This window comes from Crocuta crocuta, unplaced genomic scaffold (genome assembly GCF_008692635.1).
Source record: "Crocuta crocuta isolate KB4526 unplaced genomic scaffold, BGI_CrCroc_1.0 scaffold6, whole genome shotgun sequence".
NCBI lineage: Eukaryota > Metazoa > Chordata > Mammalia > Carnivora > Hyaenidae > Crocuta > Crocuta crocuta.
The window spans coordinates 1,630,185-1,654,820 of record NW_027531917.1 but is presented as its reverse complement, the minus strand read 5'-3'; the positions used below and the strand labels follow the sequence as shown (position 1 = coordinate 1,654,820).

The 24,636-nt window shown below is 39.2% G+C and overlaps 1 protein-coding gene across 2 annotated transcripts in view; it reads left to right on the top strand.

The window, feature by feature from the left end:
* Positions 1–24,636, top strand: part of NXPE3 (neurexophilin and PC-esterase domain family member 3) — a 42,862-nt gene that overhangs the window by 16,183 nt on the left and 2,043 nt on the right. For both annotated transcript variants that reach the window (XM_077774851.1, XM_077774852.1), the window contains 3 exons: positions 7,973–8,727; positions 12,853–12,926; positions 22,508–22,714. In XM_077774851.1, the coding sequence (XP_077630977.1) occupies positions 7,973–8,727; positions 12,853–12,926; positions 22,508–22,714 (1,036 nt within the window). The remainder of the gene's footprint in view (positions 1–7,972; positions 8,728–12,852; positions 12,927–22,507; positions 22,715–24,636) is intronic.

Genomic DNA, 24,636 nt, shown 5'->3' with positions numbered 1-24,636 from the left:
CAGTCTTTCCAAGCCGAGATTTTTCTCTTTTCCAGGGATGGTTCTATGAGCAATCTCAGCTTCTTTTTCCTTTTCCCTGGACTCATGGCAGCTCACCACCGCTCGCTGGTTTATCACTCACCGCAGCTGCACGCAAGCCGGGTTCTCTCCCCTCCCTCCTCATCTCTGGGTCCCGTCCCGCTTTTATCTTCCCCAGTTCGCACTCACGCACTTATGAGACTTCCTTCCTAGTGTACTCTGTCTCTTTCTCTTCCCAAATTCCTGTGGCTCAGTGTCCTACGACTTCAGGCCTTCTCTGTTTGAGAGATGGGTGCAGGCGAAATGTACGGAGCTCCCTACTTCTCTGCCATCTTGTCCTCCTCTCCCCTTCATTACTTTTTTAAATTAACAGATAACACCATGTTCTTCTTTCTTTCTTTAATTTATTAATGAAATGTTTATTTATTTTTGAGAGAGGGAGACAGAGTGCGAGCAGAGGAGGGGCAGAGAAAGAGGGGAGACACAGAATCCGAAGCAGGCTCCAGGCTCTGAGTTGTCAGCACAGAGCCTGATATAAGGCCTGAACTCACAAACTGCTGATCATGACCTGAATCAAAGTCAGATGATCAACTGACTGTGCCATCCAGGTGCCCCTACCATGTTCTCCTTTAAAATGAAGGTTCCTGGGGCGCCTGGGTGGCTTAGTCGGTTAAGCGTCNTAAAAAAAAAAAATAAATGAAATAAAATAAAATGAAGGTTCCTAATGAAATCTTTTCAGTTGAAAATGTCTGTATATAAGTGTAAAATGAAAGGGAAAAAAATACAGAGTCTAAGAACATTAAAAATTCTTTATTTTGGGGTTATTTTTACCTTGTATGGGATTATTTTTTACCTTGTATAAGATTTTTAAAAAATGTTTATTTATTTTGAGAGAGAGAGAGAGAACACAAGTGGGGAAGGGGCAGAGAGAGAAAGAGGGAGAGAGATAAAACCCCAGGCAGGGTCTGCACTGTCAGTACAGAGCCTGATGCGGGGCTTGATCCCATGAACTGTGAGATCATGACCTGAGCCAAAATCAAGAGTAGGACACTTAACTGACTGATTACCCAGGTACCCCTGCTGTGTATAAGGTTTTGAGGTGCTTTGGCATAGATGGGGCGTTTGTTTGAGTAGTTTGTAACAGGTAATACTGGCTATTGGGGAGAATAAATTTTGGTTTTGCTTTGTTGTTGTTATTGTTTTTTTCCCCCTTGCAATTTGACTCGTTGTGTAACGTTAGATACAGTTTCCTGAGTTAGGTACTAAAAGGGTTCTGTATACAATTTCCAATATGTATGTGGGAATTTTTCCACACCAGAGGGCAATTCTTGGACATCAGCAGGGTATTCTACAATTTAACTCTTTTCTAATGCTATAACCTGGAAATTGCATTAGATCCCACATGTTAAGGGCTCAGTTCTACAAGACTGTCTCTCTTTAGACGGCATTTGTAAGTTTGGGTTGTCACCTGTGATTCTTACCAACTGGGTATAGATTGGAGGTTCCAATGACCCCCACCTTGTATTTAATTAATTTGCTAGAGTGATTCAACAGAACTCAAGGAACATTTTACTTACTAGATTACTGGTTTGTTACAAAAAGACATAGCTCAGGAACAACCAGATGGAAGAGAGCACAGGGTAAGATATGTGGCAAGGGTTTGAATCTTCCATGCTGTCTTTGTGTGCCACTCTCTCTGAGTCTGCCATGTGTTCATCAACCTGAAAGCTCACCAGACCCCCCTCCTATTGAGTTTTTATGGAGATTTTGTTCCACAGCTATGATTGAATAAGTCGTTTGCCTTTGGCAGTTGATTCTACCTCCAGCCGCTTTTCCCTTCCCAGAGGTGCGGGGGTGGGACTAAAAGATCTAATCCTCTAATTATGGTTGTTTCTCCTGACAACCATCCCCATCCCTAGGTGCTTTCCAAAAGTCACCTCACTTATATCAACCCAGTTGTGGTGACAATGGGCTTGTTTTAAATAAGATCCCCAGGGCACCTAGGTGGTTCAGTTGATTAAGCTTCTGACTTTGGCTCAGGTCATGATCTCACATTTCGTGGATTCCCATATTGGGCTCTGTGCTGACAGCTCAGAGCCTGGAGCCTGCTTCAGATTCTGTGACTCCCTCTCTCTCTGACCCTCCCCTGCTTGTGCTTTGTCTCTCTCTGTCTCTCCAAAATAAATAAATGTTAAAAAATAAAAAACCTTTAAGTAAGATACCCATTTCACCTTTATGGTTCTGAAGTGTTTTCAGGAACTGAAGACAAGAAACCAAATATTATAACATAAAACCCCCACATAGATCAATGAAAGTGCATAGAGAGCCGGAAACACACCCATGCCTATAGGGTCAGCTTATCTATGACACATGAGGCAAGAATATGCAACGGAGAAAAGGCTATTAAAGTCTCTTCAAAAATTGTGTTGGGAAAACTGGACAGCTATATACAAAAGAGTGAAACTGGACCAGTCTTAAACCATACACAAAAATGAACTCAAAATGGATTAAAGGCCTGACTGTGAGACCTGAAAGCAGAAAATTCCTAAAAGAAAACATAGAACTCTGTTGGACACCAATCTTAGCAGCATATTTATGCATATATCTCCTAAGGCAAGTGAAGCACAAGCAAAAGTAAGCTATTGGGACCACACCAAAATAAAAAGTTATGCACAACAAAGGAAACCATCAACAAAGCAAAGAGGCAATCTACTGAATGGGAGAAGATATTTGCAAATGACAGGTTCATATCCAAAATATATTAAAAAAAAAACTTAACTCAATACCAAAAAACGCCAGTTCAATTAAAAAATGCATAGACATTTTTCCAAAGAAGACATACAGATGATCAACAGACCCATCAAGAGATACTCAGTATCACTACTCATCAGGGAAATGCACATCAAAACCACACTAAGATATCACCTCACACCATTCAGAATGGCTAGGATCAAAAAGATAAGAAATAACAAATATTAGTGAGGGTATACATAGAGAAAAGAGAACCCGTGTGCACTGTTGGTGGGAATGTAAATTGGCACAGCTACTGTGGAAAACATCATGGAGGTTTGCTCAAAAAATTAAAAATATAAATACTATATGGTTTGGTATCTGATATTAATTTGGGGATATTTTCAGTCGTTAGTGTTTTATTTTTTTTTATTTTATTTTTTTTAATGTTTTATTTATTTCTAGGAGAGAGAGACAGCGTGAGCAGGGGAGGGTCAGAGAGAGAGGGAGTCACAGACTGAAACAGGCTCCAGGCTCTGAGCTGGCAGTCAGCACAGAGCCCGACACGGGGCTCAAACCCACAAACCGCGAGATCATGACCTAAGCGAAAGTCGGAAAGTCGGACGCTTAACCGACTAAGCCACCCAGGCGCCCCAAGTCGTTAGTGTTTTAATATTCTTCTGTTCCTTTCTATCTTTCTGATCCTTTCAATATTCCTGTGGGGGTATGTTACACCTTTTATAGTATTCCCACAGTTCTTGAATATTCTGTTCTCATTTTTTTTGTGTTTTTATTTTTCCTTTTTAGATTTCTTTTTGCTTTTTAGTTTTAGAAGTTTCCTTGGACATATCCTCAAGCTCAGGGATTTTTTGCTCAATTGTGTCTGGCCTGCTAATGACACTTTCAAAGGCATTCTTTATTTCTGTTACATTGCTTTTGATCTCTGGCATTCCTTTTAATTTTTTAATTTTTATTTTTTAAAGACTATTTTCTTTAAGATTTTTTATTTTTAAGTAATCTGTACGCCCAACATGAGGCTTAAACTCACAATCCCAAGATCAAGAGTCATATACTCTACATTGACTGAGCCAACCAGGTGTCCCAAAGACTTTTTTAGAGAACTTTTATGTTTAAGGCAAAAATTTTTAATTTAAATTACAATATAGTTAGCATACAGTGTTATACTAGTTATAATTAGTGTATTAGTTATATTATGTGTACAAGATAGTGAATCAACAATTCTATATATCATTACTCAGAGCTCATCATCACAAGTGTACTCTTAATCCCTGTTACCTATTTTACCCATACTCTCACCCATCTCCCCTCTGATATGCTTTATTTTGTTTTGTTTTGTTTTGTCTTGTTTTATTTTATTTGTTAAGTAGGCTTCATGCTCAGTGCAGAGCCCAACGCAGGGCTTGAACTTGCAATCCTGAGATCAAGACTAGAGCTGATATCAAGAGTTGGACACTTAACTGACTGAGCCACCCAGGTGCCCCTGATATACTTTATTTTAAATGAGTAGCCTCTTAAAGTTATTTTTTTTCAACAAGAATATTTTTTACTTGAAGCATACTTTAAAATACATGGCTCTAAAAGATACATATCCAAGAAAAATAGAATAATATTCTCTTCAAGTGCATCCAGAAGAATCCTCTGGCTAAACCACGTAAAAAGACATATAACAAATAAAACAATTTTTAAAAAACTGAAATCATACCAAGTATATTTTCCAACCACAGTGGTACAAAACTAAAGATCAACAACGAAACAAACCTGAAAAATTTACAATGTATTTCTTCTTCTTTTTTTTAATGTTTATTTATTTTTGAGAGAGAGAGAGAGAAAGACAGAGTGTGAGTGGAGGAGAGAGGAGCAGAGAGAGAGGGAGACAGAATCTGAAGCAGACTCCAGGCTCTGAGCTGTCAGCACAGAGTCCAATGCGGGGCTTGAACCCATAAACTGCGAGATCATGACCTGAGCCAAAGTCAGGTGCTTAATCGACTGAGCCACCTAGACACCCCCAAAATCTACAATGTAACTATTAAATTTTAATATGTAAATATTAACACGCTCCTGCACAAGCAATTGACCCAATACGAAATCAAATGGCAAATCAAAATATGTCTCAAAACAAAAGAAAAAATCACAACATTCCAAAATGTATAGGATGTAGCAAAAGCAGATGAGTGAATTTTATGCTATAAATGCTTGTATTAAGAAAAAAAGTTGAAGTAAACAAGTTAACATTACACCACAAGGAACTAGGAAAAGAAGAAACTTAGCTGAAATTTAGTAGAGGAAGGAAATAACAAAGAAAAATCAGAAATACATAGACAAGAATAACTAATAACATTGAAAGTAATGACCAGTTTTTCCAAAAAAATGAACAAAATTGGCAATTTTCTTAACTACATTAGCTAAGAAGAAAGAAGACTCAAAAACCAAAATGAGAAATGGAAGAGAAAACAATACAACAAATAACCACAGAAATATATAGTGTGATAACAGATCACTATAAACAATTATAAACTAAAAAATCAGATAACTTAGAAGAAAAAACCCAGATAATTCCTAAAAATGCACAAGTTACCAAGATTGAATCATGAATCTTGAATCCAAGAGGTGGAGTCTTCTTAGACCAATAACAAAAATGAAGGTTGAATTAGGAATCAAAAATCTCCCAGCACAGAAAAGCTTAGGACCACATGCTTTCATTGGTGAAATCTACCAGTCATTAGAAAAAAAATTATCACAATCTTTATCAAAATCTTATGAATAATGGAATAGAGGGAACGCATTCAAAATCATTCCAGGAGGCCAGTACTACCCTGTACCAAAGCAGGATAAAAACAATACAAGAACAAAAAAGTCTGGTTTGTTCAATGTAAATATTGCTCCTGGATTTTCTATTCTTTTGACACCCATTTGCATGACAGATGTTTCTCCACCCGCTTACTTTTAATCTGCAGATGTCTTTAGGTCTAAAATGAGTCACTTGCAGGCTTAAAGCAAAATTGACCGGAAATGCTTTTGTGCTAGTTTCAGCCTCTTGATTACCACTGTTGATGGACTGGTCCTTGTGGTTCTTATTATGACTTCCAGCAGGAAACTTTGAAAAACAACAAGTTTTATTACTCATGGGTCCTGAAGGGTATATAGCACACCTGGGGCCACATAGTGATGTCATGGGTAGAGAAAGAGAGCGTGTAGGCTTGGGGTTCTGCTGTTTTGGGGGTCCATGGGTAGAGGCCTTGGGTTTCACAAGTTCACTCTTGCTTGGTGAATTTATAAGAGTGGAATTTAAAGCACAGGGAAAGGTCAGTTATCTAAATCAACCAAGATCTCTAAAGCAAAGGAGCCCTGTGCGGGAGGTGATGGCCTGGCTCTTGATCTAGTCATTTGGCTGGCAGTGTGTTTTTCCAAGGTAGCTGTCTTTGCAGTGGAATTGTAGTCAGGTGCTTNATCGAAAGAGAGAGAGAGAGAGAGAGAGAGAGAGAGAGAGAGAGAAAGCCAAGCAGGCTCCACGTGCTATCAATGAGGGGCTGGATCTCATGAACTCATGACCTGAGTGCTTACCTGACTGGGCCACTCAGGTGCCCAGAATGGTACATTTTTACACCAAGGATAAACCTACCTTGACTTTTCATCACCCAAGGTCCATAGTTTACCTTAGGATTCTCTGTTGGTGTTGTATATTCTACAGTTTTAGACAAATGTATAATGATATCTGTCCATCATTATAATATACAGAGTATTTTCTCTCCCTAAAAATCCTCTCAGCTTTGTCTGGCATTTCTTTTTGGTTGTTCCTGGGAGTTTCCATCTCTCTCCTTATAGTGCCCACCTATTCTTTCATGTTATCTGCTTTTTCCCTTAGAGGCCTTAGAGCATATTAATCATACTTTTTTTAAAATTACTGGTCTGATTATTCCAACAACCCTGCCATATGTGAGTCTGGTTCTATTGCCTGATTTGTGTTTTCAAACTATGCGTTGTTTTTTTTTTAATTGTTTCTAATTTTTATTTTTAAAATGTTAAGCAGATAACTCCTTTGAAGACTTTCCATTTTCTTTTTCTTCTATTTTTTGTTTGTCTCTATTTATTCTTTTTTTCTTAAATAATTTATTGTCAAGGTGGTTTCCATAGAACACCCAGTGCTCATCTCAGCAAGTGCCCTCCTCCATGCCCATCACCCACCTTCCCCTCTCCCCCACCCCCATCAGCCCTCGTTTGTTCTCAGCATTCAAGAGTCTCTCATGGTTTGCCTCCCTCCCTCTCCACAACTATTTTCCCCCTTCTTCTCCCGCATGGTCCTCCATTAAGTTCCTCCTAATCCATCTATATGGGCAAACATATGGGCAAGGTATCTGTCCTTCTCTGCCTGACTTATTTCGCGCAGCATAACACCCTCAAGTTCCATCCATGTTGGCTACAAATGGACAGATTCCATTCTTTCTCATTGCCATGTAGTATTCCATTATATAGATAAACCACATCTTCTTGATCAATTTGTCAGTTGATGGACACTTAGGCTCTTTTCATGTCAAACTATGTGTTATGTCTTTTAGTATGTCTTGTAATTTTTTGTTGAAAGGTGGACATGATGTACTGGGTAAAGGGAACTCTGATAAATGAGTTTTTAGTGGTGAAGTGGTGAAGGTGTGAGGGAGGTGAAGCGATTTTTGGTCCTATGAGTGACTCTCAGTCCTTTAGAGAGCCCTTGCTATGGGACTGTGAACTTCAAAAGTGCTTCTTAGTCCTCCCCCAACACTCTAAGTTGGATAGATGGTTAGAATGGGCTGGAGCTGGGTATGTTCCTTATCCCAATTCGGTTAGGTTCTGATAAAACCTCAATAGATTAGGCTGTGGTAAAATAGTTTTTCTTGAGGGCAGGCCTTGTTAAGAAGAACTGAATGCTCTGTTATATTTCAAAATGATTCCTTTCCTTCTTATTTTGCTGGAAGTCTGATATTTATTATGGGAACTTGATTTAGCTCCCAGAGGTAAAATCCAGTGTGGAGATCTCTTTATGACTTTATTCCTCATCCTGATTTCACTGTTATAATAAGATAGCCCTGTAAAACTAGTAAGCTCTGGGTTTTGAAACAGTGCCATCCCAAGTAGTTTTATTAAAATTAAATTTAAGCAGAAATATACTTGGTTGATATAAGGAAATTTATTATAGCTGTGGTTTCTGTGTTTGTGTTTCTCTCTTCAGTACTTGGACCATGAGACTGTTTCAGCCACATTCATTGACAGCAGTGGACAGTTTGTTTCCTCCCAGATGACAAGAATTAGCCGGAATCCTTACTGTGGCTATGAGCATCAGACTCTGTCCAGCCGGGAGCGCATGGAGGAGGACTCCTTGCTGGCTGCCTTACAGTGGCAGCTGCCTGAAGTGGGTCCAGTCCCCTTTTTGAAGAGCACTGACCCTTCTTCTAGCTACTTTGTTATCTTGAACTCCGCAGCCTTCTTCATGGTGGGAAGCCAGCTCGAAGTGCTAGTTCATGTGCAGGATTTTCAAAGAAAGCCCAAGAAATACGGTGGAGACTACCTACAGGCCAGAATCCACTCCCCTAAGCTGCAGGCAGGGGCTGTGGGCAGAGTGGTAGACTACCAGAATGGGTTTTACAAGGTCTTCTTTACTCTGCTCTGGCCCGGCAAAGTTAAAGTGTCCATATCTCTGGTCCACCCCGCTGAGGGGATCAGAGTTCTTCAGCATCTGCAGGAAGAGAAACCACACAGGGTCTATTTCAAGAGTCTCTTCCGTTCAGGAAGAATTTCTGAAACCACTGAGTGCAATGTGTGTCTTCCTGGGAATCTGCCCCTGTGTAACTTCACAGATCTCTATACTGGAGAACCCTGGTTCTGCTTCAAACCAAAGAAGCTCCCTTGCAGTAGCAGAATTAACCATTTCAAAGGTGGATATCTGAAGGGCCTCCTAACTGCTGCAGAGACTGCTTTCTTCCAGAGGTATGTGTTCCTTGTTCTAGGGGGTAATTTTAAGGTCCTTTTCCACTGTTTTTTCTCCCCAACTAGGCAACACCATCCCATTTCAGAGACTTTCTTGTTTTGGTTATTTGCTTCATATATCTCTCTGAAGTTGACCCTATTTGGGAGAGGTAGTGAATAGGAAAATAAACACATATTTCTTTTTTGTGAATAGTTTTTATTTATTTAAAAATAATTTTAGATATTTTTAATGTTTTATTTATTTTTTTTTGAGAGAGAGAGAGAGACAGTGTGAGCAGGGGAGGGTCAGAGACAGAGGGAGACACAGAATCTGAAGCAGGTTCCAGGCTCTGAGCTGGCTGTCAGCACAGAGCCCGATGCGGGGCTGGAAACCACGAACCGTGAGATCGTGACCTGAGCCAAAGTTGGACGCTTAACTGACTGAGGCGTCCAGGCTCCTCCAAATATTTTTAGATTTAAACATTTTTTAAAAGCAATCTGTACACCCAAACTGGGGCTCGAACTCACAGCCCCAAGATCCAGAGTTGCATGCTCTAGTAACTGAACCAGCCAGGTGTCCCCTTGTGAGTAGGTTTTAGAAAGTGAAGTTTGGAGCTTATTCCAGTTTTCAAATTAAAGACCTTTTACTTTCAGATTTATGTTTCACTTCAGAACTACATAGCATATCTATAGCTGTATAAGAAAGATCACTTATTCATAGAACAGATGAAAAACATCACAGAAGAACAAGGTGGCTAGAGGTCTTATAGTCAGGATACTGTTTGAGCTTCATGTCTAATCAACTAAAAAAAAAATTTAGGAGCACCTGGTGGCTCAGTCAGTTAAACAGCCTACTCTTGGTTTTGGCTCAGGTCATGACCTCATGGTTTGTGAGATCGAGTCCTGCTTTGGACTCTGTGCTGACAGCGCAGAACCTGCTTGGGATTCCATCTTTCCTGTCTCTCCCCTGCTTGGGCTCTCTCTCTCTCTCTCTCAAAATATATAAATAAACTTTAAAAACAATTTTAAGTGACATTATCAGTTGTTAAAATCATATATTGATAGGAAAAAGACTGTGAATATGATAACAGTGCTGGGTTGACTTAATGATAAACATGGAAAGCCAGGAATATGACAGCAAACTGTATTTTTTAAATTAATAGTTGTGGAAATTTTTGCATTTTTGTGTACAAATTTCTGTTTTGGAACGTAAGTGTGAAATTTTTTCAGCATAATGATCAATATGTGGAATAGTGTGCAGAATGGAATGTATGGGATCATTACGGATCAACATTTCATACAGTTCTGAAGTAAAATAGCATGACTAAGGAAAAAAAAGTTATGAAAGCTGTATGGTCAAAAAGTCCAATTATTTGACAGGATGTAAAAATGTCTCTTNGCTCACGCTGTCTCTCTCTCTCTCTCTCCTAGAAATAAACATTTAAAAGAAAAATTAAAAAATAAAATTGAAATACTTAAAAATACTCCCTGGTGAAGAGGTAGTTTTGTTGAGCACCTCTGGGCAACTGTAAAAAATTTTGTTTTTTGTCCACTCCTTACTCAGTGAGGGAAAAGTCCTACTGTAACATATGTAGGAGCTTCTCAAACAAAGCTTTGATTTTTCACTTCTGGCGTCCGCTGTTGATCAATCAGTTTTAAATACTATTTGGTGAACTGATGCCATGCTGTTAGGTGGCCAGCAGAGGAAGCACTACTCAATGTATTACTGTACTGTTCTTCAGAAGACTGTCCAGTTTTTTTGTGTGGCCGAGTATACAAAGACTTTAGCTTCAGTTTTATTCCTGGGTTCAATTTCAGACATGCTATTTATCAGTGATGGTGAGCAGATGATTTCAGTTCTGTGTACTTTTAGCCGATGTGTGAAGGCTGCTCAGTTTCTCCAGTTTTAGAGTTGTGTTGTCAGTCCACTTAGTGGCTTAGCAAAAAAGAGGAGGTACAGCTAATAACTTACTGAAATGCCATGTGGAAAAAAGTGGGAGAAAAACTAAAATTTAAGAATTTAAATGGCAGAGCCAGACACGGGACTCGAACTCATGAAGAGATGATGATCTGAGCTGAAACCAAGAGACGGACACTAAACCGACTGAGCTACCCAGACACTCCCTCTCGCATGTTTTTCGCAACATTAAGGATTTGATGCCACTGCTTTGTAGGATGGCCCTTAATTTGGATTTGCTGCTTTGTTGTTTCTACATGACCAGATTGAGATTAAACATTTTTATAGGAAAATTACAAAGGACAAATTTTCTTCTTTTCCTTATCTTAAAGCTTTCTCATGAAAGCAGTTTATTTGTGCTGTTTTAAAAGTCATGTTCTCTCCGAAATGTAACATATATAAGCTATTTTCTAACATACTGTCAACCTATTAAAGCCACAGGAGTAGGGGCGCCAGCCACGTGCACAGTCAAAAATCTGCTATAACTTTTGACTTCCCAAAGACTTAACTACTAACATCCTACCATTGGCTGGAACCTTTACTGATAAAATTAGTTGATTAACACATATTTTGTATGCGGTATGTATTATATATACTGTATTCTTATAGTAAAGTAGGCTAGAGAAAAGAAAATGTTAAGAAAATCATTAGGAACAGAAAATACATTTATGGGACTGTACTGTATTTATTGAAAAAATCCATGTGTAAGTGAAGCTGCACAATTCAAAGCCATGTTGTTCAAGGTCAGCTACACTGCCTTCCTTGTTTCTTGTCGCTCCATTAGAATATCATTTCCCTGAAGGAGGAGACACTGTGTGTCTTGTTTACTGTTACACCCCTGACATCTAGGACGGTGCCAGGGCCATAGTAGAAGCTCAAGAATTATTCTTTTAATTTATTTAAAAGAATTAATTCCAGTGTGGTTAACATACAGTGTGTTATATTAGTCAGGTGTATGATATTGATTGTGATTCGGCAATTCCATATATTACTCAGCGCTAATCAATAGAAGTGTACCCTTAATCTTCTTTACCTATTTCACGCATCTCCCACCACCTCCCCCCATCTGTTTGTTCTCCATAAGTTTTTTATACTTTCTGTTTTTTAGTCTCTCTCTTTTTTTCCTTTGTTCATTTGGAAGCTTAAGAATTATTTAAGAGCAGGGGTTCCTGGGTGGCTCAGTTGGTTAAGTGTCCGACTTCGGCTCAGGTCATGATCCCATGGTTTGTGGGTTCGAGCCCCATGTCGGGCTCTGTGCTGACAGCTCAGAGCCTGGAGCCTGCTTTGGATTCTGTGTCTCCCTCTCTCTCTGCCCCTCCCCCACTCATGCTCTGTTTCTCTCTGTCTCAAAAATAAGCAAACATAAAAAAAATAAAAAGAATTATTTAAGAACATACTTCTTTTGAATTAATTTTTGATAAAACAAAATATTGTGATTCAAGTTCACATATCAAGAATTTGGAAAGTTAGCATTTTATTTTTTTTGTTTGTTTTTGATCTAAATGTAAGAAGTAATTGTTGTGACCCAATTTCTTGCATAGTTACACCAAATTTCTAGTACTTTTCCCCTGGACTCCACTCTCTCCCACTTTTTCACACAGCCTTCTATCTAATATTGTCCAGGCATGGACTCTAGCCCAGGGCCTGTGCTAAGTGCTGGAGACAAAACGTGAGTGAGACTGTCTGTGTCGCCAAGGAGCATATGTTTTAAAAAGAGACACTACAGAGCCATAGCAATGGTGAACAAAGTACCAAAAGAGCACATATCTGTGGACAAGTGTCTCCTGTACGACTCATCTGTTCTGGGCAAGACCTGAGGAATCTGACATAGATTTGTCGCCTGAAAGTTAGATAGTAACAGAATGGACATTCTCACTAGTGTGGGCCACTTTCTGAGTCCAAGGGGAATAAGGAATTCAAACTAGAATTTGTCATTTTGAAGCTTATACTCTCAGGACTATGCAGTGAAAAATTAAAAACCTATTTAATTTCTATTCACTCTATATATCCACATAACCTACTTATTTTAAGGGACCTAGTTCATTAATTAATTGTGTGGAGTACCATTTATAAGAATATTTCATCTTAAGCTTCTGTGAAATCCTATTTTTTTATTTGCAAATGAAGACACATATTAGAAAATAAATGTTCTTGAATCTAAGCTTATATTCTTCTTATTCCTTTTAAAGTGGTGTCAATATCAAAATGCCAATCAACTCCAGTGGACCTGACTGGGTGACTGTGATTCCCAGGAGAATGAAAGGTAAAAAGAATGAGCTTGAGGATTTGTTGTTTTTCTTGCTAAATGGGTTGAGGCTCTGTGGTTTCACTAATGTCATGAAAACTTCTTTCCTCCTTTTAATATGCTATGGATACTTCTGGGCACAATTGAAAATAGTAAAAGAGCTTTCTGATTAAAATAAATCAGACCTTATGTGCACAGTCTTGGGCTTGGCTATTTATACTCTTGTGAAAGCCATCTTCTTCCCCCTCCTCCCTCTCTGATTGGTTCCTATAGAGCCTTCAGTGCCATATGGTCCGTTATAGTAGCTACTAGCCACACGTGGCTATTTAAATGTAAATTAATTACAATTAACTAAAATTAAAATTTTAATTCTTCTTTTAAACAATTTTTTAATGTTTATTTCCGAGAGACAGAGATAGAGCATGAGCAGAAGGGCAGAGAGAGAGGGAGACACAGAATCCAAGCAGGCTCCAGGCTCTGAGCTGTCAGCACAGAGCCCAACATGGGGCTCGAACTCACAACTGTGAAATCATGACCTGAGCTGAAGTCTGACACTTAACTGACTGAGCCACCCAGATGCCCCTAAAATTTAATTCTTAAGCCACACATCCTCCAGAGCAGTGCGTGGCTGGTGGCTGCCATGTTGGACAGCATGTTATATGGAATGTAGTTATCCATCATTGCAGAAGTTCTGTTGGATATCACTACTCCAGAGTTATTAAAGAAATGCGTGTAAAATTGGCAAGGATTTTTTTTTTAAAATCAAAATCACTTTAGTGAGCTTCCGTTTTCTCAAATTGTGATCTCTGGATTAACAGCATCAGCTAGAATTGCAGATTCTCAGGTCTTATCTCAGGCTACTAAATCAGAAACTCTGGGGCGTGGGGCCCAGCAATCTGTGTTTTAGCAAACCTTCTAGATGATTTTGATCCACTGGCATAGGTATTGTTAAAAGTAAAACATCAAAATTGAGAAGAGTAAATGTACATGTTCTATGTTAGCCATGGTGACTTTTAGAAAGAAAGGATAACTATTATTAACGAAACTTATGCGGATGGCAAGGTCCTTTTAGCTGTTGAAAGCATATATGGACAGTATATATGATAGATATTGCACAGATTGCCACACAGATGCCATAGGGCCTAAGTGTATAATACATAGGAGTCTAGCCAGGGTGGGTATGAGTCATAGGCATGCCTTGTATGAGTGGTGGGGGAAGAACCGAAGAGCAAGGACAGCCTGTCTGCAGCTCCTGCTGCCTTGTACAGAAATGTGGTCGATCTACAGGGTTTCTTTTTTCCATGAACAAAAATCAGAAGTCTTAATCTTTAAATGTAATATCTCCAGATTTTAAAAAATTGGCATCCATCAGCATCCCTCATCATCAGGGAAATACAAATCAAAACCATGCTGAGATANTTAAGGAAAAAAAAAACATTGGCATCCAATTGCACACATTTAAAATATTGTGTGGGCTAAATAAAATTTGTCTGTGGCCCAGATACGGCCAGGATACTGCCAGTCTATATCTCTGGTCTCCACTGTCATGTGCCAGTCTTTTCCTAATGAAAAACTATATTTGATTTACTTAAAGCCAGTGAATTACTAATTTGAAAGGATTCATATATGAAACATCATTAACAGAAATACTCTTATTTGCCTTTATTGACTTGGGACTCGGCCTCCATGTCTATTCCTCCTAGTCCTATGCTCCTCATACTCTATCCTTCTCTGCCTGAGCCCCAGCCTCCTTGCTCGGCTGCCTTGTCTCTGGGTGTCTCGTGAGATGGTCAGTGGGTGGAGCTTTGGATGATTTACCTGCACCTGACAGGTCTCGATGTTCAGCCAAGAAGTGGTTGTGGGTTTGTGATGTATTGTTCTGTTTAGAAAGAAGACAGATTTTGTAACTAGTGAGAATTTTGGTGGTGTTTTAGAGGAAGAAAGGAACTATGAATCAATAGGAGAAGAGCTTGGCTTTGAGAAGACCTCCTCAGAGCAGGCACATTACTGGAAAGAGAAGAGAAGGGCAATGGCTTTACCTAACATCAAAGACACCCCACTTAGGAGAACTTCACTGCAGTTCACTCCTGTAACCAGCAGGGTGCACTCAAAGACCCTAAACCAAGGGCTCACATCCCTCCCCGTCCCTCCCTATCTTCCTCTTTTCATTCCTTTCTTTCTCTTTTTTTAATATATATATATATATTTGTTTTCAGAATATTTTAGACTTAAATATAAGTTACAGAAATAGTATAAAGTTCCTGTATAGCCTACACACAGCTTCCCCTTATGCCAACATCTTATGTAACCACAGAATACTTTCAAAACTTAACATTTTAACATCAGTACAGTATCATTAAACTACGCTGTAGAGTTTATTTGGATTTCATGAGTTTTTCCACTAACGTCCTTTTTCTGTTTCATAATCCCATGCTGAATCCCAGATTGCATTTAGTCACCATGTTTCTTTAGTCTTCCCTCTGTGACATTTTCTTGACCTTTACACTTTGAAGAGCTTTGGTCAGATAGTTTTTAGAATGTTCCTAAATTTGGATTTTTTAATGTTTTCTAATGATTGGAAGGAGAGTATGCATTTTTGGAAGAATGGCACAGAAATGCTCTTGTGTCCTTTTTAGGGAGAACATGATGTCAATATGTATTGTTAATGATGTTAAATTTGATCACTTGGTTAAAGTGGTGTCTGCCAGGGTTCTCTTCTCTGTATTGTGGGGAGATACTTTGAGACTGTGGTAGACTGAATAATGGCCCCCAAAGATAACCAGATTTTAATCCCTCAAATTTGTGAACATTACTATGTTGGATGGCAAAGGAAATTTTGCTTGCATGATTAAGCTAAGGGTATAGAGATGGGGAGAGATTATCTGGATAATCTGAGTGGGCTCTAAATGCAATCACAAGTGTCCTTTTACAAAGGAGGAGGTGGAACATTTCATACAGAAGCATAAGGCAGTGTGACAGCAGAAGCAGAGAGAAATTTGAAGATGCCATGCTGCTGGCTTACCAAATGGAGAAAGAGACCATGAGCCAAAGAATATAGCTGTAGCAGAGGAAAGGGAACAGATTCTTCCCTCGCTCTTCAGGGAGGGCATGGCCTTACTGATACCTTGGTTTTGGCCCAGTGACACTGATTTTGGCTTCTGGCCTCCAAAACTGTAAGAGAACATGTTTGTGTTGTTTTAAGCCACTGAATATGTGGTAATTTGTTATAGTAGCCACAGGAAACTATTGCAAAGTCATCCTGGATATCTCTGTATTACATCAGGATGTAAACTTCCTATTTCTGCTTATACTTCCACCCACTAATTTTAGCATTCAGTAATAGGTCTTGTCAGCAGGAATTATTTGGGTGGTATTTAATGGTGACTTTCTAATCTCTCATTTCTAAGACACTTATTAATTGGAATTTTTCTATAAGGAAGAGTTGTCCTTTCTTTCCCATTATTTAATTATGTCCTTCCAGACTCATGACTCATGATTATTTATCTCATTCTTTGGATTATTACCCAATTCAGTTGTTATTTATTTTGTTGCTCTAATTGCTTCAGTTTTGGCAATTGGGGATTTTTTTCAGTTTGGCTCCTATGCCTCTTTGATGTACTACCATATATATGTGTGTGTGTGTATGTGTGTGTGTGTGTGTGTGTGTGTGTGTGTACATATTTATACACTTTTTTTCCTTAAGTACTTCCTTACTCTCTGACACCACAAGATATTTCATGCCCATCTTGTGTATTATTTGCCCTGGACTTGGAAGGGTTCATAGTCTTTCTCCTTTTATTATTTTACTTACAAATCCTATGTTTTGAATGGTTTTGTTTCCCTATCAACATTTTAAAAAAGTATTAATTAATTGATCTTCCTGCAAGTTAAAATTATTCTAAGATGCATTTTCAGTCTGTTGAATTGTTTGAGATTACCTGTCTACCCCCATGCATGGGTATTCCAGTCAAAAGCAAAGAAACATAGCTTTTAATTAGATGAAACTACCTCATCAGGGATAAGCATCTGGTTTCTGACAGCCTTTCCCAGTGTAAGAATTGCTGCTGAATTTTCAGTAGCACCTGTACTGTGGTCCCTAGATCTTCATAGCCTGAAAGAAGCCTTGATGGCTTCTAACCTCATCAATAACTAAACCAGAGTTCACATTTTGGGGGGAAGCTTACTTAGAGTTTGGGGTAAAACTAGATTTAATAGCAACAGAATAAACATTAACATCTTTGTAGCCCTTTGCTATTTTCTTTATCTTTTTAAAAATTNGGGGGAGGGAGAGAGAGAGAGAGAGAGAAGAGAGGGAATGAGAATCCCAAGCAGGCTCCACACTCAGCACAGAGCCCATTGCAGGACCCAATGGGACTCAAGCCCATGTCCCTGGGACTGTGACCCAAGCCGAAATTAAGAGTAGGACTTTCAACTGACTGAGCCACCCAGGCACCCTTTTTCTTCATCTTTTGAGGTGTATCTTACATACAATAGAGCACATGGATTATAAATATATAGTACAATGGAATTTTACATTTTTATCTGTCTTTGTAGCTGTGGTAGGCAGACTTCTAAGATGACTCCCACTGATCCCTGCCTTTATATAATTCTTTTTCTCATGAGTGTGGGAAAGACTTGTAAATGTGATAGGATGTCAGTCTCATGACTTTAAAAAAAGAGATCCTATCCTGGTTAGATCTGACCTCATTGGATAAGCCCTCAGCAGGGACCAGGTTCTTCTTGAAGAGATTCAAAGTGTGAGAAGGCTTCCATATTAGGGGAATTCTTTGTTGCTGGCTCTAGAGATGGAGAAGGCCATGTGGCAAGAAATTAGACAGGTTCTGGGAGCTGAAGGGCATTCCCTCACTGACAACCACAAAGAAATAAGAAACTCAGTATTATCACCACAAGGAACTGAATGTGGCCAGTAATTTGAATGAGGTTGGAAGCAGATTTCTCTTGTTTACAGAAAGGAGCACAATCCTGTTGTCAACCTAATTTCATCCTGTGAGACCCTCAGCAGAGAACCCACCTCTGTCACGCTCCGGATTCTCAGCAGAACTATGTGATAATATCTCTTGTTTTTAAGTCACTAAGTTTGTGGTGATTTGTCATGCAACAATAGAAAACTAATAAAATAACGACTACCCACATGAAGACATAGAATGCTTAGAACATATAGAATATTTCCAGCATTCCAGTGTTGCCCTTCACTATTAAAAACTATTAATACTACTACAGTATTGAACTTTCACAACAGCCCTTCAAAATAACTAGTAGTTTACCCATTTTATAGGTAATGAAAGCAAGGTCCAGAGACTCATTCAGGCATCATTTTAACATTTGCTCTGTGTCTGATGCTAGACTGGACTCTGAGAATACAGCAGATGACTAAGATAAGAGTTTTAAGTGATTTCTGGGGTCTCCTATTGGAGAGGTGTGGGGTCTCCTATTGGAGTCAGACATAAACCAGAACCTCTGACTGGAGTCTAGCTCTTTTTCTGCTTAATATGCTTGGGAGGCGTGGGGGAGGATGTCCTGATGTTTGGGTTTGTTTGCAGTAGTAGAGTTTATCAACTCTCTAGTTTAAATGCATCCAAATGATGGAATGAATGATAAAATAGTGTTTTATGTTGTCCGATGAAAACTATACTAATGAGTTGGTAGATGAGACCTCACTCTGATGTTGTTTAGAAAATGGAAAGGTAGAGGTGCTATCACAATAAAGTGGACAAATATATTTTTTAAAGGTTTATTTATTTATTCTGAGGGTGGGTTGGGGGAGAGAGAATCCCAAGCAGGCTTCTTACTGTCAGTGCAAAGCCTGAGCAGGGCTCGAACTCACGGAACCATCAGATCATGATCTGAGCCAAAACCAAGAGTCAGGCTTAACCAACTGAGCCACCCAGGCACTGCTGGTCAAAGTTGTTTTTAAAGACAACCACTTTCCAGCTGTTGGAAAAAATACTTGGTACAGAATACATTTTGTTTGGTTAACTTAGAAAATCAAAGTGCTCATATGCTATGTGAAATCCAACTGACTGGCATCATTTGGGGGTAGGAAGCCCACTTCCACCACTATATCAGTAGTGAAATGTATACCTTTGTAAACAGGACCATGTTTACCACTAGCTAGCTCTACCGCTTTCTGGGAAACTTCGTAAAGTCTCTCTGTGACATACGGTCTTCACCTTTAAAAGACATTTGTACTAGTCATTATCTGAGGTCCCTTTCAGCATTCTTTGAATCTATAAGTATTTCTACCTGTACTTATTTAGCTTTCCTCTGAAAAATGCTTAGGTCTTAGGGGACTAAAGTATAAAGAAAATAATTAAATTCCAAAGGTTTTCCAGGGGGGACGCAAGGGTAAACTCAAGCTACAATAACTACTGTGTAGCCAGGACTTCTCATAGCCCCAGTGCTTGACAAGGTGTGCCTGAGCAGCTCGACACACACTGTCCTGATTTCTCATCTCCCTGAGATGGCACCCAAGCGTGTAGGTGCTCTTAGTGTTCCCTGACGCGAGGGATTGTTTGAGTCTCTGTCTTGTCTTGTTTTTCCTCTCATGAACTATATGCTCCTGTTGGCCTGCCTTTTACTTTTCTTAATTCTACTGATAATTCTATGCTATAAAGTTAAGGGACTTCGTATGTGCACTGACATGCGCTCACATATACCTCCCACCCTTAACTCACACTGTCTTCCTCTCATCCAGCTCTTTCTAGATAGTTGAGGGAAAATTTTCTTCTCTGCCCTTCTCTCTCATTTATCTCATCTGTGGTCCAAATAGCTGTCGTTTTGGCTAATGAACAGCATGGGATGCCACCCTTTGGAGCAAAATATTAGCTATGGGTTTTAAAGAAAAGCCAAGACATTTTAGAGAAGCAGGGACCTTAACTTGCAGGTAATTGAAACTATCCCTTCTGATTCTGCCTAAAAATCTTATCTCCCTCTGATAACCACCTACACAAAACTACACAAAAACTACTTCCTTCTCCATCAGTATTTAAGAAAACTGTAAAGTCTAAGTAATAATTCATTTTTGTTTTAAAACTATTTCAATTAAGTGTCCAACTTGACTTAGGCTCAGGTCATGATCTGGTGCTGGTTTGTGAGTTGGAGGCCCGCATCAGGCTCTGTGCTGACAGCGGGGAGCCTGTTTGGGATTCTCTCTCTCCCTCTCTCTCTCTGCCCCTCTCCTGCTTGTGCTTTCTCTCTCTCTCACAAATAAATTTTTAAAAAGTTATTTTTATTCCACATGTATGGTTCATTAGGGGTTATATTATTGATTTAAGAGACTTTCATATCTTATGTGAAAGTGCATTCCAATTTCCAAGAAATGCAGACTTTTTTTAAAAACTTTTTTTTAATGTCTTTTATTTATTTCTAGGGGAGAGAGAGAGAGAGACAGCGTGAGCAGGGGAGGGTCAGAGAGAGAGGGAGTCACAGACTCTGAAACAGCTCCAGGCTCTGAGCGGGCAGTCAGCACAGACCCTGAGGCGGGGCTCGAACCCACGAACCGTGAGATCATGACCCAAGCAAAAGTCGGACGCTTAACCGACTAAGCCACCCAGGTGCCCCAAGAAATGCAGACTTTTAAAATAACTTCAGACTGCTTAAAGTCTTATTAAAATAAGAAATGTTTTTGCCTCAGCTGACCAGAAGAGGGCAATGTAGGTACATGCATTACACTTTAAAGATTCGCTCTGTTATCTAGTGCTGCATGTGTGAAGAATTAATGTCAGTTCAGTAATTGATTTGCTTTGCTTGACTTAACTCTAGTAGTAAATATAATTAACATTTGAATGGAAATGGTAATTGTTTCCTGTGTGATATACACTTTCCTTTATAACAGGTATTTGGTACAGAGTAGTCAAGTCTCATGAATGAACCATGGCAAAAAGTGTAACTTCAAAATCACTTTTAATTCCCCTTCTAGTAGATGTTTTCTTTGGGCCCCAGGTGTCTGGTCTGGAGCTCCCTGTCTCTGTTAACCTTGACATGTTGATATAATGAGGAAGCTTTGGGCAAGGTATGGTAACATAGAGTCACACTTTGGTAACATGTGGAGAAATTGTTTTTGAATGAGCCAAATAAATATTTACCCCACCCCCTCTCCTTTTTTTCTTTGACAGTGACATTTTCCAAGTAAAGCTTTCTAAAATGCTGTTTACTTTTCAGCTTAAGCCCTGAACTTTCAAAGAATTAGCAGATGCTTGAATTAAAAGGTTAAAAATGCACTATCTGTCTGTAGGGCATCTTCTTTGAAGGGAATAGAACCAAAATAATTTTGAGTATTATCTTATAATATCAAGATAATAAGCTGAAAATAGTCACAAATCTGGGACTCAAATTTAGACTTCTGAGTCGTATAAACATTTGGATTTTGAATTGTGGTTTAACAGGTGAGACTGTAGAATTACTGGATTATGGTCAAAGTTTAAGCTTAGGGGTGTGTAAGGAAGTGATATAAAATAATTGGTGGTTTTTGAAGATTGTAGATTTGAATAGGTGTTAGAAAAGAGTAAGTGTATGCCTTCAGGATAAAAGCTAAAAAGAAAACGGCTGGCATCTACATGCCTCTACTTTTGAGACGTGGGATAGCCCACGGATAGCATAGTGGTTAGAACATGGGCTTTGGGGCTCACCTGCTTGGATCAGGTCTTGGCTTTGCTGCTTGCTAGCTCTGGATCTAGGTCAAGTTGCTGTTCTAAAAAGTAGGAGTAACATTAGGACTTACTTTAAAAGGGTTATTGTGAGCATCATATGAGATAATATATTTAATTGCAAAGTAAACTCATAAGAAAGTTTAGCCATTCCTGTCTGTTTATTTTGAAGCATTAAAGTGTGTTGTTCTTACAACAGCATTTTACAAGGGGGGTGTTAGGGAGGAAGGGTGTTGACTTTCCCTCTGAAGGGTGTCCCGGCAATCCTGACATGTGCAGCTGGGCTACAACCATGAGTACTCACTGGCTGCTGCATTTTAAATACTGCTCATTGTGCATAAAGACCTTCCAATCCTTTCGTATTGTAGGGAATAGTTCTTTAGAGTGTGTGTATTTGGTTTCTTCGCTGTATTAAGTGGTGGATTTGTGAATTAATATTTGATTGCCGGACCCATGGGTTAAAACTTTCCTTTTATTAGGTTGAGAAACAGTGGACTATTATTACTAGGCATATGTAAAATATGAATTTAAGGTGTTACTTGCCTCATAGGCCTTTGGATGAGAAACTTATTCTGGGGTAATGTTCGACAATGCTTACTATCTACACATTTTCATGGTATTTGCTTGCCTTTATTTTTAGCCTTGATAAAAAGGTACATAATCAGAGGGAATGCCCAAAGTCCCCTTCTCCCCCTCTGTCCACCAATACTCTCACACAAATTTCAGATCTTCCTATTTTTGTGCAAAGGAGAACCTTTTGTGGCAAGGGGAAAGTCTGGGATTTCTTTGAGATGTGATGGCAGGAAATGTTACCCATATACCAGCAGGCTAACAGATATGGGGGCATAATTTTGTTTCTTGGAACATTTTCCATATATAGTTAGTTGGAGAAGACTTTCAGAATATCTTATTTTTTTTCCTTTTTCTTTTCAGAAACCAACAATCTAGAACTATCTCACGGCTCAGGAACTTTTCCTTCTGGGTTTTATTATAAAGATCAGTGGAGGCCCAGAAAGTTTAAGATGCGCCAGTTTAATGACCCTGACAACATTACAGAATGCTTACAAAGAAAAGTGGTGTATTTGTTTGGTGACTCAACGATCAGGCAATGGTTTGAATACCTTACTACGTTTGTTCCAGGTTGGTACTTTGCATTTTGTTTCATCATTCTTTTCCACATGCACAAAATCAGCTTTCTTCACACCAGTGCCAGAGGAAGGGCATCAGGTGAGGAAGTAATTATTTCTCTGTAGGACTAAACAGTTGTCTTGACCCTGGAGAGATGTGTAATGGTTTCTGATCCATGGTTGGGTTGTGATGTATTGATGGAAACACTGGAATTGAAGTTCACACCACTGATGAGCTGTGTGACCTTGGACATGTTATTTACTCCCCAGGGCTTCTTCATGTGTGCAGTGGAGCAGCTAGATAGAATCACCTCACAGCTGTCTTTTTCTTTTGATATTCTGGGCTATAAAACAGAGGTGGACATTTTCAGTTGTTTCTCTCCTAGTTCTGTTTGGTCAGACTCCAAGTTTATAATAGATTTAACTGGAAGGAAGCAGCCAGACTGTGGTCCATTTTAATGCATCCATACAGTACAGCCTTCCCAGTGTCATCCGTTGGGCATTCCATTGATATGATTCTGAGATGAGCTGGCTCCTACTGAGGGAATCTTGGTAAGTCCCAGCATTCTTAGCTTCCTGGTGTCACTGCTGGACTCCCAGGGAATAAAGTCCCACTCATTGGAGGGCCCTCCCTTATTCAAACGGGCCTTTTCCTCTATGTGGAAGGTGTGTGGATGGAGTGAGAAGGAATGAACCTCAAGTAACAGTACTAAAGACCCTGCTTACAATTTAGAGAGCTGATAAATAATTCCATGGGAACTGTTTTTGAGGGTTGTAAATGGACAGGACTTTCCATAAAGCAAATTCCCATAGTTTGTTGTAAGTTATTGGTAGTGTTTCTCTCTCTCTCTCTCTCTCTCTTTATTTTATTTTATTTTATTTTATTTATTTATTTTTTATTTTTTATATTTTTATTTATTTCTAGGAGAGAGAGAGACAGTGTGAGCAGGGGAGGGTCAGAGACAGAGGGAGTCACAGACCGAATCAGGCTCCAGGCTCTGAGCTGGCAGTCAGCAAAGAGCCCGACGCGGGGCTTGAACCCACGAACCGTGAGATCATGACCTAAGTGACTAAGGTCGACGCTTAACTGACTAAGCCACCCAGGCGCCCCCCTCTCTCTCTCTTTATATCAACTTCATTTCAGATTTAATTTTTCGAAGGAAAGAGGAAGAAGTAGGTATAATCCCCAAAAGTGGAAAGTTAATTCCAGTTTTTGTTTTGCTTGTTTTTTTTTTTTTTTTAAATTGAAACAGACACAGCTGAGTTTGGTTGATAAAACATAAATTAAAAACTAGGAAAAGGCTATAATTTGTATGGCATGGCATAATGCTAAGCATGTTTTCATGTTGACTAGGCAGGGCCCTCTGGGAGTCTGTAGTTGTTTGTTTAAGTTCTAATGACGTAGCTAAATATTTCCTTTCATAGCAGTGATCACATTGAGTGTCATGATTATTTTCCACTGTATCCTTTGCAAGATAGATTTTCACTCGATAAAGCCTCACGCTGGTGCTTGATTTTAATCAAAAGAAAAAAGTGGTAGCTTGAGTTTATTCTATTTAAATGGAGCCAATGCTAAGTAGTAATGAATCTAGAAGAAGAGACTAGGACTGCATGGAGAGAAGAGTGAAAACTTTAACCCTTAAGAAGAATGTAGGACAATTAGGGTGTGATGTTACTTCTTTAGAATTGACTGTAAACTTCTTGAAAGCAAGGACTGTGACTTCTCCATCTGAACATTGCTGGCTTTCAGCACTGTAGTGGCTGGCACTAAATAGGTACTTAGGAAGTGTTAATTGACTTGGGTTGCCAGAAGTTACTTAGTCTGTTCTTTGTAAGGCACTTGCAGGGGACATTCAGGGATATGAGACAGGCCCTCTTTCCTTTATGGGGCATATGCTAAGTGATGAGTTGTACAGACAGGGTTTTTTAGAAGTA